Source organism: Calypte anna, chromosome Z (assembly GCF_003957555.1).
Source record: "Calypte anna isolate BGI_N300 chromosome Z, bCalAnn1_v1.p, whole genome shotgun sequence".
NCBI lineage: Eukaryota > Metazoa > Chordata > Aves > Apodiformes > Trochilidae > Calypte > Calypte anna.
Window position 1 is genome coordinate 41,614,229 of NC_044274.1, and position 18,069 is coordinate 41,632,297.

At 35.9% G+C, this 18,069-nt stretch overlaps 1 protein-coding gene across 1 annotated transcript in view; it reads right to left on the minus strand.

Annotated features, from left to right (window-relative positions):
* The window catches only part of CNTLN (centlein), a 178,812-nt gene that overhangs the window by 68,443 nt on the left and 92,300 nt on the right, over positions 1–18,069 (minus strand). Inside the window, 2 exon segments of the mRNA XM_030467597.1 lie at positions 447–496; positions 17,162–17,287. Coding sequence (XP_030323457.1) covers positions 447–496; positions 17,162–17,287 — 176 coding nt within the window.

Here is an 18,069-nt window from a genome sequence, read left to right on the forward strand (position 1 = left end):
ATAGAGATCTTTAATGGCTTTAAACAGGTACAAAGTAGATTTAGGTTAGATATTTAGAAGAAATCCCTTAATACAAGGGTAGTGAGGCACAAGTTGCCCAGGGAAGATATGGATGCCCCCTTCCTGGAAGTATTCAAGGCCAGGCTGGATGGGGCTTTGAGCAACCTGGTCGAGTGGAAGCCATCCCTGACTATGGCAGAAGGGTTGGATTTGATGATCTTTAGGTCCCTTTGAAGCCAAGCCACTCCATGATTCTATGTAAACACACTTTTAAAGAAGATATGTCACCTTTGCTTAAGAAATACACATGAAAGAAACAGAAATTAAACTTTGGAGAGAAAATAAATTTGAATTAAAATTTCTAATACAGTACATAGACACATATGAAATACTATGCCTTCCCTTCTTCTGGTAAACAAAGTTAAACTCCTGTATTGTGAACCTACCTACAGATTGGTGTACTTTCATCTGATTTAATTCTTCTTCAAGATTAAGTCTACAAAAGAGAGAACAAAAAAGTAAGAACCATGGAACAATCACATAGATGCCAATAAAACAATTAAAAAAAAAATCAAAACAGTATCAATATATCCCTGAAGAAAAAGTTGACAACACCCAGGAATTAGTTCTAATTTGATGACACTTAGCATACTTGAAACATAAAGAGTCATTTGTACAACAGCAGAATTTACAAAATTCAGATATAATGTCAGTTGTAACATAACACTAAGAAGTTTCAGCCACTCCTTTATACCACGAAAACTCTCTGAGCTTAAAAGGAGACCATTAAGAGTTGGAATTTTGTTAACATGGGAATTAGTATTCAGTCTCAGAGGAAAACACCAGCAACCTTGTGCTGATTTACCCCACTGCTCCTGCTTTTTTCCACTGACTATTTGAGAAACCTGTAAACAAAATCTTTCCCCCCTTATCCCTAGTCTATTATCATTACTATCATAATAGTTTATTATTATAAATAATATATAATATAGTTTATTTATATAAATAAATTTATCTATATTTATAAATATTTATCTTTATAAAAATTTATATGTATTTGTTTATATTTATATATATTTTATATAGTTATATATAAATAATAGTTTATTTATATAAATTTATATTATATATAGTTTATATATATTTTATAGTTCATTTACATAAATAAATTTATGTATAATTATATTTATAAATATATATTTTATATATTTATATTTATTTGTTTATATGTATATATATTTATATATAGTTATATATAAATAATGTATAGTTTATTTATATAAATAAATTGATATATTTTATATACATATATAATATATATATACCAATGAATAATAGTTTATTCATCAGAATCAGCCAGTGAAGGTCTGTACAATGAAATAGCTTAATTACTGGTTTTCATTTTATTAAAATTACATACAAAAACACTGCCAGGATTCCAACGCTAAAAATTTCAAAGACAAACTGGGAAATGCTAGAATGAAATACATTCATTTAAATGCTTAATTTCTACTTTTGTATTCTGACAAAAATGTTTATTATATAGTTGAGCACTATTTCAGCAATAGTATCCACACCTGTTTTAGCCTTGGATACACATAACAGAGTCATTTAATGAGCAGATTGTGCCTAAAATATAACCTTATATCCTAATACAAATACACATTATTCCAGCTCTTTTCTGCCGGTTCAATTGCCAATTTCCTCACAGCATTTTCTGCTGTACTCTGAACAGCAGCATCTAACTGCTGAACAAAACTTTATCCTCTGATAGCCTAGTTAACTGCCTGCTTTAGAATGTAACACTCAATTGCTAATTAATAGTCACCAGATTGGATGATGAGTTTGTTCAACACTGCTGTCAAATCTTTCCTGCTTGAACCTTTATCTTCTAAACATGTTATCTTTTTCAACTCCAAAGAACAGTATTTGAATGAACACACATTTATGCTTATACGTATATACAAACTGCTTCCCTACACACTAAGTGACAAACACACAATGAAAACTGTAAAAGATTTTTTACTTTTGCATAATTTTTTTCAGGTGCTTAAAGACATGAAGAAATAAGTAAATTATATGAAATAATTTAAAGGGTAGGTTTATAGTATGAATATCTGAAGTGCTTCCAAATAAATCCATTTGATTGTGAAACAGTCTCCAACTGTTTGTATGATATATCTAAGCTGGAAATATTTCAGGAAAGCCTAGACAAGAAATTACCATGTGTAATACAAGATCCAACCCGTAAAAGTCAATGCCTGGCTTGCATGAATGCTAGAAATGCCCAACTGGGCTAGGCCAACGCTGGGTTCATCCATCACCAGTGCTCTGTCTCCAACAGAGGCAAAAGCAGATGCTACTCAGGAGAGAGCACAAGCCTAACAGTTTCTGCAGCCTGATTCCAATTTTCCATCCTGAAACTGGCGTGTAAGCATTATCCTTTGTTTCCCCTACTTTAACTGGTTTCCTGTTGCTGAAAGGACCTTTTCCCCAAACTTGCAGGAATGGAAATCATTCATAACTTCTCATATGAAGTCTTGTCAAAGACAATTGGAAAATACAGATCAGATTTTATCCACATGGTACTGTCATACTTCTGTATTTGCAGGTTAATGATGTAGGATTTCCTAGGATCCACACTGCTGCTTCAACAAAACTGTGTATCGCTCCATGGTAATGATATCGCTCTCCCTCCATTTTGGGCTTGTTGGGGGCTTTTTTACTTCTCTTTCTTGGGCTTGTTGGGGGCTTTCTTACTTCTTTTTCCTAAAGTCAGACTGCCGTTTCCCCAAGTATGGAAGCAGTCAGGCTGACTGGTCTGGGAATTCTTCAGGAGCCATTTTGTAGATAGGAGTTACAGTGTCAACCTGTCAGTCAGCTGGCACAGGGGCTGTTCACAATGGGGTAACTGTTCAGTAATTTCATACTGCAGTTTCTTCACACTACTCAGGGTGGGAAGATATTAAAATCAAAATATTAACAAATAACTTATCAACTTTACCTCATAATTTCTGTACAGTTACTTCCAACAGATCTAACACCTTTGACCTACCTGCTACAAAGAATACACAAGGCTTTGGCACCTTCATAACATCTCCACCAGGGAAGACTGAGGCAGTGATTCAGTGAACTCTTCCTTTATGCCCCTATAAATGCAGTGTGTTTTTTTATAGTTCTATCACTAAGCAAACTTACAAATTTCCTAACTGGCATATTTTTCACTTTATTTAAGCAAAGTTTTAATACTGCAGCCTAAGCACTTTTCAAGAGCCTTTTTAGCATTCTTAGCTTTCCATTTCCATTGTCCTGCCATTGGCCTACCTGTTCTCACCAAAATGAGCTTAGAGTTTTAAATTATGACCTTTTCTCTGCAAGGGCCACAAAAACATTCCCAGTGATTCTTCAGAGATTACTTTGGACTGGAGGTTAGTTTGGGGAGGGTGTGTTATTTCCTTTTTTTAAAATTTTAGCACATATTTCATCTTGGCTTCACCTACCATATCTTTCTTAACAGTCTCCAACTGTTCACAGACTTTCTATACTGCTTGTCCTAGTGCCTGAAGAGGGAGCTGGAGGTTTTTTAACTAGTTGCTTCATTTTTATGTGGTTTCCTTTTTGAAAAGTGAATATCCCTAGATCAAGTTATTTGGTCCACACTCTTCTGGTACTATTTAAATGTAATAAAAGGGAAGGAAAAAAAAAAGGCAAACATCACTACAGAACTCATTTTCTAAAGGCAGGTGGGCAGGCCCTACCTTTTTTCCAAGGAAAATTACAGAGTAAATCATTCTGAAAGTCATGTCCAGCCACCTAATGGAGAAGAAGGTGACTGGAAACAGCTAGCAGGGGTTTACCAAGGAAAAATTCTGCTTTATCAACTTGACTGCTTTTGTAGTGAGATGATAAGCTCTAAGAATAAAGGGAGGGCAGGCAATGATGTATGCCTTCAATGTGGAAAGGAATTTGAAAGGGTTTCCCACCTCCCTGTTGTCAAATAGTTGAGATCTAAATCAAATGGAGAAATAAGATCAGCATGATACGACAGCTTCCAGAGGTTCCTTTCAAGCTGCACAATGCTCCTCAATGGGCTCCTCAATGTACTGAGGTAACTATTAGAGAGACTTCCTCTTTATTGCTTTCTGAACTAAGTCCTGTACACCACACAACAGAAAATAAAGAACGGTATTTTTCCTGTTGGTTTCTAAGACTGGTTGTTCTAGAAGTTACTTGTTCATACAACATTTATTTGTCTACATCTTTTTTTTGCAAGATATTGATTCAGGCCTTAGGTGCGCAGTTAAAACCTTCCAGGATTACAGCCTGTCCTTTACAACTCACCAAATCTTGCTTCACATTTCTGCATCAGTCAGCATCCTGATGAAACACACGAGCAGCACCAGATGCCTAGTGTGTCAGGATTGTCATGTGACGACAAGCAGTCTAGCTTCACACCTTATTTTTTGGGGCCTCTAAAACAGAAGAACTTATAAATTATTTTCTTATTCTGTTGCTTAGTGGGTCACCCAAGTGCTGTTGACAACATCTTAAGAGATTTCCTTATCCTCACACTACTAACATCTGCTTCCTCCTATTCTTAAAAAGAGTCCCTTTACTGCAGGAGGATTTGTGGTGCAAAAGAAAACTGTTCCATCAACTAAACAGGAGGTCTCATCTCATTAATGATTTCATGGAATAGCTTAGATTCTCCTTGCAAACAGGATGCTGTCCTTTCCCAAGATTTATGCTCCTTGCTGCAGCACATGCAAAACATGCCTTATATACAGATGTCACACTACATACAAACTCTGTATGTCACACTAAAACAAACCAACTAAATTGCATTCCACTGGGGAGACAGCTACCTGCGCATCCTGAGGATAATTTTTTTTTGATCTGGGGAAGCTTAAACAGGTACAGCATTCCTTTCTGAACCAATTACTCTCATCCTATCCTACTGTATCCTAATTAGCTAGTTAGATGGTTTCTTGGTTTCTTTCATTTTTTCTCATCTCTGAATCCTGACAAACTTCATTTCACCAACTTCTTACATTTTGAATACACAAATTGAGCCACTCGAGGTCAACATGGCTAGCACTGAGCAAATTTCTAATTATTTAACTCTTTTGGCAACAGATTCTACACTAATTTCTAGTTAATATTTTCTTTTGGAAAATAAATGAAATACTACAAAATCTTCAAGCTTTACTTTTACAGAATTTTTATGACAAACATAATGCTAACAGAGAAAACTAAAACCTTATCTTTATGGTCGCATTATATATTACATTAATTATAGAAAATCAGAAGATAAAGGAATGTACAAATAACTGAGTCTTTTAATGGTGACTGCAGACAAGTGTGGTTTTTTCCTCTCACTTATAAGCTTGTGTGCATTTCAAGATAAAAAACAGTGCAAAAATTGCAATGTGAAGAACCACATACAGAAGCAAGTAGCTCTCCTTTGTTTTCTGTTTGTTCCCAACTCAGTAGTAAAATGTGCCCTGACACACTTGGATATTTTTGACATGCTACTCTAGCTAGAATTTGTCAAAAAGTAAACAAATTAAGCATTCATACAGGAATATATAAAAAATACAGATCTAGTTCTGTTCTCTAAAATTCACCACAGAAGTATTGCAGCCTGCATTATTTTGCCACATGAGCGCAGGTCAAGAAAAAAGAGGAAAGGGTGTAACATGGTCTTCTTGAAGACAACAATTCTATGCAGAGAGAGTTTGATTCCTTCTTTTCTGATGAATAAATGGATATGATCAGGTGGAACAAGCAAAGAAGGGTCAAGTAAGAACTTTCTATGGAGCAAAAAGGGACTCTGGAACTCGAGGTAACAGAAGAAAACACAGAAAACTGCTGATGTAAAATGTAACATTGAAATAAATTACCCAGCCAGAAAGAACAGAAAGTAAGTGGCAGAGAGGATGTATTTGCCCCTGCAGGGCCAGGGACGAGATATTTGCTTTCCAATCTTTCATTTTCACCATTATCACCCTCAGTGTGTCCCATCATATAGATATGCCAACCCAATAAATAACTTGTTTCTATGAAACCCTTCCTCCCTCTCCAAAAAATCTCAAGTGGGTCTGAAATTAAGCATCTGTGTTTGTTTTTTCCCCCAAAGTGGAACTGTCTTTAATGAGCTATACCTTCCCCACCAGTCTTCTAAATAATCCACGTTCAAGTTTTTTACAAAGTGGATTAGGTTGTTGGAGAGACCTGTGATCCAGCTGCAGAGATTCTAGTGACATAAGATGCTTCCCTCACTTACTGAGGGTGAAAAAAGGATTGCCTCTGCAATCCTTCAAGTCAAAGGATCAAAAATAAGCTCTGTATGTGGTAATGCAGAATACTAACCTACTAGAACTAGAGTAAGAACAGTAGTGTCAAAGTTCAGATTCTGTGAATAGGAGCTTCAAGCACTGTTGTAGCAAATGAAGCTAATATTTGCTGTAACAAGCATATGCTCACTGGATTTATCACGTCATTTTTTGCATTATTCAGTTTCAATTAACACATCAAACAATGGGAAAAAAAATGCACCAGATTTTGATCCCAACTGAAAGGGGATTTCTCTGTGCACAGGAAAACTTGTGTTTGATTTAGCAAGTGCTGAGCAAAGGGCATTGTGTTTATGTCATCTGAAAAGATCTGAGACACAAACCAAAGCTGAGAGACAGAATCTTTGAAGATAATTCTACAGTGGAAAGGTAGTTTCAGTGTAAAGTCTTTCTAGCTGACTGCAGTCTTGAGACATGGATACTGAAAGGAAATCTTTGAACATTAGTACTTGCCTCTTCCTTTTTTAGATAGCAGAGACACTGGAAACTGAAGATGTTTCAACAATAGGCAATTCTGAGGATGATGTCTTATGCTAATCTCCTAACTGTGCTTCTAACCATTTTTTTTTTAAGTCTACACCATAAATTTCACATTTTACAAATACCCACAACTATAGGTTTGACTTAAAAAGAAGGAAAACATAACACTATATTTTAAATTTTTGTATCTGGTATAAAATTATTTTTCTCTTGATAAATTGAGTAGTTACTAGGCAAAGTTAAAAATGAAAACCTGTAAGACTATGCTGCAGATTAGCTTCATTATTCTTTCTTGTTTCAGATAATAATATTAAGTGGCTCAAGTGTTGGAGCACAACTCTTACCTAGTACAGATATTCAACAATGACTTGCAAAAGAACAAATACACAAAAATTCAGAAACAGTGAGCTGTCTCCTTTGTAACGCAGTAACAGAAAACAGAGAACTCTTTTGGTTTACCCTTTTACAAGTCTCCTGATGACAACGTACTAGTTGACAAGAACGGTGCTTTCAAGTTCTCTTTTTCATAGAATTATAGAACCACGGAATGCCTAGTACTGGAAGGGACCTTAAAGATCACCCAGTTCCATACCCCCTGCTGGGGCACCTCTCACTAGATGAAGCTGTTGCTCAGAGCCACATTCAACCTGGGCTTGGGGCCTTGAGCAAAAGGGTTCAAGTTCATACTATGTGTGATTTTCCTTGAGCAATCAAATAAAATATACAGTATATGACATTTATAAATCAGTATTTTTCAAGGAAAAATTATTTTCTGACATTTAAAATTGAAGGCCATGGCTATATTAAAACCTGCGTGTTATTTCAATCTGCATCTCATAAACATGATCTCACGAATATGTCTATTACACAATCAAAAAAATCCCCTCAACCTTCTAAGAAGATATTTTACAAGAAATAGATTTTAAGCCCCATTTGGAAATGGAAGAGCTGGAAACAGAATGATTAATGTTGTAAATTGAGTACCTACAGCAATGTAGAGCTCAACAGAAAGTCTATGGTAATAATAACACAGAAAACAAAAAAATTTTCTTTGGAAAAAACCAGTTTTCTCCATAGACTGAGAGAAGACAGACTTTTAACCATAATTCAAGAACAAATAATGCAATTTGAATGTAATAAGAATATGCAGGTCAAGAGGAATGACGAGTCTGAGTATAAATTGAACACTTCCAGCTCATGATAAATTCATATCTTCACGCCTTTCTCTTGACAAAGTCATAGGCTACTACTGCATTTTACAGACTGCTATACTCATGCTGTGCATTCATCCTACTATTCAATTCAATGTTTTAAAGTGGAGTTCCTAGGATATAATTTAAAACAGTAGAAAGATGGTGGACATGACCTTTGTGCAAATGTTCCTCAAATTCTGTGAAGATTTCTGACAGCTTACACAATCCTTTATGTTGATATGTGGAGCAGATGAAACATTGCAAAGTATTGAAACTACAGAATTCTGTACATAACCTTTTAAACATTAATAAATTAAATTAAAAAATAGAACCTAAATTTCACAATGTTTTAGAACATTGTGAAAAAACCTGCTTAGAATTGTCTCTGGCAATCATACAAAACATCTTCTAGCTATACACATGAATAACCTTGGGAAAGAGAGATTCATTACTAGGAATATTTAGCAGCAATACAGATGAAAAGAAAGTAAGTAAACATTGAGTTAAACTTTATGAAGTTTCATCCAAGTTGAAGCCTAAAATGGTATCTGCAATGGTTATGCTAACATAGCCACACAACAAACCTAAAAACAGGTGTACTGCTTTTCACCTTTAGACAGAGCTGAAATTACCTCATGGCCTTGAGCTTTCTGCAGTGAAAGGTTGTGCTGCTTCTAAGTGTATCTGGTAGAATTTTACTCTTTCTTCAGAACTCCTTCTCAACAATATGCATTTAAATACCTGGTTTCAAAAGAAGCCAAAAACCTGATGTAGATACATTCTGAAAACACAATCTACTCCAAATGACTTTCAAAGTTTACTGTGTTGTCAAGAAACAGTCATGACAAACAGCAGTCAGATTACAAGGTCAGAAAACTTCTAATAACCTCCTAGCCAAGAAGAAACCATCAAGTCCTTGAATTAAAAGGAATCAGTGCCCTAAATTAGTAGGAATCTACTGGCACTTTGTAGAAGTGTCTGCTAATATGATAGGTCAGAAGTAGAATTTGTTCTTTGTTTTCACATCCTGAGAACAACCTCAAAGTGAAATAACTTATTGAAAGTAAATTTTCTTGCTTGAAACATACATATATAGAAAAGGCACCGAGTAGAAAAATATGCAGCATTCTGTATTGTGTACTAGTCCTTAATTTCTCTCCTCCAACTATGATTTGCACAGTATCTCTTGATAATATTAAAACATGGGTGGTGAAATATCAGGAAGGATCAGATTTATCCAGCTAATAATCTGTGCTAGTATTGCATACATTTTTAAACATAATGAGCTTGACCGAAAATTACAGTATCAGCTCTTCACAGTATCAGACAATATTCAAAATTCTATTTTATGGCATTATAATACTTTTGATTACTCCTCCATTATTTAGTTATTTTTGTAAGAGATTCACCCATTTGGAATATAGGAAGAGAAGCATAATAAAAAACAGCACTATAGAATCAGTTTTGCCAAAGGAATTATTTCTGGTTTCTTTTAGATTATATCTGGGCATCAGCAAGAAATTCTCTGTAACAGTTGCTTACTTATCAAGTTACTAGAATAGGCGAAATGCTTGTACCATCTGCATATGAGCAGGGCTTCTGCAAAATATACCTTCTTGCTGGAACAAAATTTCCTAGTACTCATCATTTTTAATTGTCAGCAGTTCTAAAGATACCATCAGGAGCCCTCACACAGCTCCAAACCTAAGGTATCTATACACATGCGCACTTGAGTCTCAATGCATTAAAGAAAAGGTAAATTAGCAAGAAAGCCTGAACCACAGCATAAACTTTCTCTCTGCATGTACCAGTTTAAAGGCTCCTTTCCTTCCCCCGAGAGTTGCCAACCCTAGGTTAAGCCACTGCCAGAGGACTCCAGTTAGTCCCCTACCAAAACACTGTCTCCTGAGTAATACACGTCCCATAACTCAGTCATTGCTCATCAGAAGCTTTCAGCATTCACAGGCAGGGGCCAGCAGGAGACTCCTACACTCCTCTGCATACAGATAAAAGGAATTAAGAGAGCTGGCTCATGGCAGTCTAAAATAAACATACAAACAAACAATAAGACTTTTTTTTCCATTTGTCCCAGGGAATTTTATCTGCAAAATAAAACCAAGCAGAGAATCTCATTTCTAATAGAGCTGAATACATAAGAAGGAATAACCCACTGAGGAAACCGACTCCTTCCCAAGGATTACATGTTGTAAGACTGCAGCAGGATGACTCTTTGGAGAAATCAGCAGAACCAGCCACAATCTCTTAATGCATACTGTTGCTGGTGTGGACAGCTATCAGGGGGCTAGTTCAGGAGCTTCTGCAGTCAGGGAAGCCTTCCTCTGAGTCCAAGAGGTTAACTATTGCGTTTTTAAATGTTTTCCTTCACAGCCATAGAAGATTTTTAAAGACTGAAAAGCCAAATTAAGAAGAAAATCAGACAGAAAAAGCCTGCTAAGTAAGCTTTGCATGCTCTTTATCAGGGTTCTTAAAAAGGGAGAGTAGTGATACTTATTACAATAACCAAAATATGTAAGTTTTAAAAACACCAGGTCAAAAAAGTGCCAGGAATTTTTTCTTATTCAAAGCCCAAGCCAAACAGCCTAATAATCCTTGCAAGGAACACAGGACAGCAGAAGCAGCTCTGGTTTTTTTCCCTCAGAAAAGAATGGAACTTGAGAAGAAAGACAGCAGATCAACAGAGAAAGGTCTTCTAGGTAAGCAAATCCAAATTTTACTTTCTGTTCATGAGTCTTCAAAAGGTAAAAATTCTACTCTGTAAAATCAAAGTAGAACTCACATGCACATTGTACATACTTTTGTAAAAAGCTCATACAGAAAATATGAGACTGCCATAAATTAGGACTGATGATATTTCAAGGTCTTTTCTACCCCCTAACATTCTGTGATACTGTGATTCTGTGATAGGGAATCCAATACGTCACAATGCCAACACCAGTTTTAATTTTCTACAATTCAAAAATTGTTTAGTCATGAGAACCAAGCTGGAAGAAACTTTTTCTGATTTTCACATGTGAAATACGACTCTGACAGGAATTCTTCACTTTGTTCCTACTGCATAATGATTCAAGAACATTTGCCTGGAGTAAGGGCAAAATATGCTCTTTTCATGGGTCTGTATATTTATGTGTCAACTGACAGCCCTGGGAGGTGAAAGTAAACCTGGGAGCAGGTGTTTGATCTAGACTATGTGAGAGAGCAAAAACCATTACATATGTCTGGGGATAATGCTGCCAACAGAAGAGTAAAGCAAAAAGTACTAGCTTTACTTACATTTTATGAACGTTCAAACTATCCAGTATAATTTACAGAAAATCCTTTACAGGAAAAAAATTGTAAAGTTACAGTTTACACAAAGAAAACTATAGTCTTAATTAACCAAGGAAATGGAATATTTGAATACACAGAGTCATTGAGCTATCCATCTTACTTTGTCCATTCACTTCCCAGGAATACATCTTTATTTTTCTTGTTTCCCAATTCAGTCACTTAGAGGATGGATGAAAATTGCAGGAAGCGGTATCTGTTGCTGCTAAGTAAAGTCTCTCTGATTTACAACACACATTCAGGAACAAAAAAGAATAAAAGCAACTCCCCATACACTGATCCAGAGTCTCTTTCGCACAACAAAAAGTAAACAGTGTCATAGATGTCAAGAGTGAGTTTTGAGATATATTTCAATCTAAGTAACTGAAAACCAAAAGATTGTCAAGTGACTAAAGTAGTTTCAACGTGCAGCATAAACTAGCTGGCAAAAGGTAGAAACCCATGACTAAAATTTAATCTACCATTTAATCTATCATTTAGTAAGCTTCTATTTCTTTTACTGTAGCATAAAATCTAGCTGATTAACCAAAATATGTTTTAAAAAATTAATGATTCATTGTTTGAATTATACTTATTATTAAATTTTATTTTTTAATTCTTTTATAAAAAGACTATCAGAATGATCCCATAAACAGTGTTTACCTGTGGTTAGTTTAGAAAGGATTCAACCTGAAGGGTCATTACTGGGGTATCAGTGTCATTAACTCAGTGAGTTCAGAGAATGGCAAAATGCTGGTAAAGGGCCCGGAGAACAAGTCCTATGAGGGAATGAGGGAAGCCCCATGAGTGGCTGAGGGAAGAGGGAATGTTTAGGTTAGGCTGAGAGGAGACTTTCTTGCTCTCTACAACTACCTAAAAGTAGATTGTAGGGAGGTGGGTTCTGGCCTGTTCTCTAAATTGAATAATGGTAAGAGTAGGGGAAATCATAGAACCATTAAGGTTGGAAAAGACCTTCAAGATCATTGAGTCCAATTGTAATCCAGCTACCACAACCACTAAACCTTATCCTGAAGTGCCACATCCAAATGCTTCTTGAACACCCCCAGCGATGGTAACTCCACCACCTTCCTGGACAGCCCATTCCACTGGCTCACCACACTCTCAGTAAAGAATTCTTCCTAATATCTAACTTAAACCTCACCCGGCACAACTTTAACCCATTTCATCTTGCCCTCTCATCAGTTTCCTGGGACAAGTAATGCCCTGAAGTTGCACCACGGATATTTTAGACTAGATCAGAGGAAGAAACTCTCTGCTGAGAGAGTAGTCAGACATCAGAATGGTATTAGAAAAGTATTAGAAAACCATACAGATAAGGCACTTCAGGACATGCTCTAGTGGGTGATACAGATACTGACATTTATTTTATTCGTGGGTGGATGTTGACAGTTGGACACAGTGATCTTAGAAGCCCTTTCCAACTGCACAATTCTGTGATTCTACTCCATTAATATCAGGAGCTTTATTGCTGTATCAGAGCTTTTAACTTACATATAAACCTCAGATGCCCAGTACAATGAAGTCTCTATCACACTTTATGGTTCTTAGCATGGACCTGGTTTCCAATAGTGCAAATTAAAAAACTGAAAATCAATTTCTTAGACCGACACTTGAGTTTTGGAAATTTTTTGACAGTTCCATGATTATTCTCACGTGATTGTGCTTGAAAAAAAGCAAAGAAAATGATACTTCTTGCTCCAATGCATTCTCAATTCTTCACAAATTAGAAAAAAATATCTAAAAAATACTAAGAAAGGTTAAGCTTGTGTATGTATATGCATATTCTGCTTTACACAGCTAGAGAACCAAGTAGTTAAACACAAAGATGATTCTAGACCACAATAAAGGTTCTCTTTGCTTCACAGCACAGTTTTCAAATTTCAAAACTGCACATTTTAGGAAAGAGTTGAAGAGATAGTGCAAGAATACATGAACATGCTTAATAATTTTAAAGTATTATTTGCAGACTTCAAAGAAAATCTATCTACCTACTTTTGAAAATTCAGTTCTATATGGTATCAACAAAGCTGAAATAACTAAACTTGAAAATGTATGTCCCTTCTAAAATAAACACCACACAAAGAAAACAGACAATTATCATTACATTCCCAATTCAGCTTTTGCCAGCAAGCACCAAGCAGTGCTGCCCTTCACATAATTCCTAGGAACTCCACAGAAGGTTTTGGGAGAGAAATGTGTATTCACCACTGCCGTGTTACTCTCTTAACACAACAGCCTGACAGCTTACACTACCATCTTTGGTGTGCCCTGGTGTTAAGGATTGTAGGTTCATAGGCTTCTTACTCTAAACATTCAGAAGAGTTTTACAAGATACACTTAGTACTTCTTTATCTTTTATACATCCATATATAACTGTAGGCTGATAAATCAGGCATTGTCATCTAGATGATTTAGAATTTTTGTCTAGGCAATAGGGATAAGAAAAACATAGCACTCTCACAGGCAGTGTGCTTACCAACAGTACAGTATTTAATTTCTATAATACTCAGACAACCTGCAGAAATCACTGGGATTCAACAGCAAGACAGGCAATACTTCCATGCAAGATTTACAAATGAAAGCTAACTTAAGAGTCTTTACCTTTCTCCAAACCCCCTCTGCTATTTTTGTCCCTGACAATGTCCAAATTCTATCATTAATGCAACTGTAATTCTTCCATTCCCTGCTTATACATTATGGAAGAATGTTTAATAGTATGACTGCATGTTTTCATTATTGCACAGTCCTACCATTTATGAGAAGTACTGAAGTACTTCAGGCTGCTTATGAAGATTTGATAATACTGCTTAGATTTTGAACAAACACCTGCAGACATGAAAAGACACCAGTACATCTGATTTCCAAACACAGTAAGTCCCGAAATTAATCTGTTAGGTGGGAAGCAGGAAATCACAAAATCTGGTGGACACAAGTAAGAAAAGTCCTAGAGACAATATGCACCCCTAGGTGCATATAGCCATACCATAAGGAGAATGAATTTCCAGACAGCAGTGAAACAAGTCATTATAAATCATTGTTTTGAAGAATGTACTACAACAACTAATTCAGGGTTGCTGGTATCATGTACAAGAGCTGCCACAAAATAATCCAGAACAAAAGATGTAAAATTGTAAAGCTGCAACAATAGTTTATATACAGTCAAGTGTACTTTTCCAAAGTTTGTACAAAAAACCAAAGGGGTGGGGTAACCTCACACTCCAGCAAACAAAAATTTAATATGGAAATGCCAAAGTGTTTTAAAATTATCTTACAATCAAGTAGCAGTTTAATTGGACATACTTCATGCTAACATAGCCTGAATTTCAGCAAAAAACAAATAATATAGATAAAGAATTGAAATTAATGTGGGATGTAAATGGTGAAATACATATCTGTCAATATAGTTCTATAGAAAGTAAGACAAGACAGAGCAGTTAATAGCCTGGATTAAAAATAATCTATCTTTCCTGGGTTTTATCCTATAATCTATTTATTACCTATCTATTTTCAGAGCAATGTTAGACATTTTACATCATTGTTCTACCCCAGGAAAGAAGAGAGGGAGAGAGAAGAGGGTAAGGAAAGAAAATCTTCCTTACAGGTAAAACAGTAACAAAAAATACTCCTTCTTCCTTAACATTTACTCTCTGATCTGGTCACAGACATAAATTAAACATACTTAAGTTAAAACAGACTTAAAGCAAAACAAAAATTCTTACACAGACACTTTTTTAAGCAATGTGGCACTGGACTTGGCTTATACATGTCCTAAATCAATTTAAGCTAACACCCAGTAAGGTCTATGAAATTAAATGCAACAATAGGGACTATGGGCTATAACCTGATTTACTTACACTCCTTGTAAAATCACACAATAATGTAACTGGTACAACTCTGTAGACCATGTCTTTATCCACAGAGTTTAAGAAAGAACACATGCAATATAAAGAAGTCCTATCCAAATATCTAAAAAGTACACTAAATTTAGTGTAAATTTTCTTCAGAAAATTAGCTCAGATCTTGAAATGCTGACTTGCTTCAGCAATTTAAAGACAGTCATTATTAGAGACAGACATTGTTAAAAGATATTAAAAAAACATACGAGTTTTCAATCTTTCCTTCCTTCAACTAAAAATAAGCTACATTGCCTACAAGGAGCAAAAAGCACCTAAGCCCACACAAGGACTTCATCTTAATGATCACACTGGTGCACTGTGTACAATGCAGACTTTTAAGAACTCGTTTGTACATAAAAATCCTGTATTTTGAAGTGCTTCAACTGTTTTCTTGTGGCCCTTTAACAAAATCTAGTCAAGGCCACTGATCTGCAATGTACCAGGCATCAGAGCATTTCCTATAAGCATGGCTGAACAGAAGACACAGAAAAACAGTGCAAGTTCACCAACATTTAGGATGTGCACAATCCATCAACAACCTTTCTTTCACAGCTTTGGGCGAAAAGCAGAGGCATGTTGTTGTTCCTGAGTTACTGTTATGTGTGGTAGAGGGGTGGATTAGTGATGGAAGGAAAATTAGAACTGCAATTACCTGCAAGTGCTTTTTGCTACATCTAAATCAGAATAAACCAAGTACATGTGATCATTTGTTGTGATAGTTTCAAACCAGACAAGAAGGATGTGATAATGAAACAATAAGAACAGCCACACAATTGTAACTGGAGGATAAAGAATACCCCATGTAACACAGTTACTGGCAATACTGTAACTAAAGCAGCTTATGGGCAACTTACATACTACAAAATAGTTTGCTGATGTGGAAATTCTGTGATAGCTGCCTTCATGGTATCTCCTCAAAATCAGTTTACATTGTGACCCATTGGGAAAACATTTTCTTTAATGCTGCCAAAACCCAAGTCTGAATAAAAGTTTCTATGATGTCTTGATTCTTAAATAAAAATAAAAAAACTCGACTTACAGAAGTGTTAAACAGCAGAGGCCTAATTATACCATACTAACTTCCTTTTGTCTAGTATAAAAGGACATTTTCTTACTTTGCCTGGCTGAGTATAATAGCCTCTGAATTATGAGATCAAAGCAGCAAACTGTATGTTTTCTAAAGTAAGAGTTTCCTTCACCAAGTTTTACACTTACTACAGCTAAAAGAGCTGTGTGAAGGGATCAGCACTAAACCCAAAGGACAGGCTGTGCACAGCAAGAAAGAGAGCAAATCCCTCGTGCTTTTTGCAGGTCACTACCAAGGACCATGTTAGCAGATCCACACCAGACCCTTAACAGGCAGCTCTGCTGCTACCAGTAATTAGCTTGGACAGCTCTGGCTCCAGGAGTAGCAGCAAGGCTACACCATAATGAGCTCAGCTGGGATTAGCAGGACAGGGCAGGGAACCAAGAGAGCTGAGGCATTCTGCATTGCGTATGTATCACAGAGATCAAACAAGGATGGCTGGCTAGGTTATCCCCTCACCACCTCATTCCAAAAATGAAGCACGGCAGTGTGTAAAATACAGGCTAATGAAGAGCGACACCTCCAACAGATGAGAGCCACATTAATTAACACAATCCCTAGATCATGGAATACAGTTTCTGTTAGTGCTAGCAAACTTGTAACTTGTCACTGATTTAAGAGAGGAGGGAAAAAAAAAAAAAAAAAAGCAAAAAAAAAAAAAGCTGATGTTTTCTGCTTTTGGTAGAAGATGGTTTTATCTTGGAATTAGGTGGTGAATTCCTCCTTATATGGCCTGCAAACTACTACCTTCAGAAAAAATAGGACTCTTTCTTTATATAAATACAATTTAAGAAACATGCTTACTTTTCAATCAACAGCTTTTTGTGCTCTCTTTTGAAAAAAGCGAGTTCGTTCCACACAGCATCACAATCCTCCTCACAAAGCTGACAGGGGTCTGCATGCTGGCATTTACTTACACCACTTTCCGCCCTGTTTCTGAGTAAAAAGAGATTGTTTGGTTTTAAATGTTTACATGCTTTAGGACCACTAGAATTTTAAAAGTACCTTTGCTTTCAGAAAGAATTCAAACTGAAGTATGTACTGAATACAAATCTTATATGAAGTATACATTCTGCGAGGCATGAAATCTTAAACACATTGTTATACAGAAGTTCAGTTATGTAGTTTCATTCAGACAGAAATTGTACTAGTATAGCACTATAGCAATTGTACTAGTATAGCATTTGGCTTTCAAATGACATGTGGCAGAGCAGTGCCACATGCATTCATTGTGTCAACATTCCTTACAGTACTGATATGAGAAATCAGAAAGTGAAACAGTCACAAAATCACTTGGAAAAAAAAAGGGAGAGCCACCAGATGCCTTAAGGACCCTGCAAACCAATCTGGGAGTTGCACAAATGCCCCTCCTAAATCAAAATGTCTGTGCATGTTTTTAAATCTACTGTCTATGTAAGAATAAGCTATCTGTGGCTAAAATGATGCAAGAGGAAGAAGTATACTGAAGTTAGAAACACAGAAAAAGAAAACTAAAATATCTCACAGGTTTTCTGTCATTTAAGTATTTTTTATGTGTTTAATGGTATAAAAGAAAAAAGATGTATTTAAAATAATTTTAAAACTTATTTAAATCTCTCTGGGGTTCCTGTTGGGCACAGAAATAACCTCTCAGAGAACATGGTAACCTCATAAGGCCTCCATCATCTTTGCAGTCATATGTTAGTGGAAGTTGTACATACAGTGACATGTGG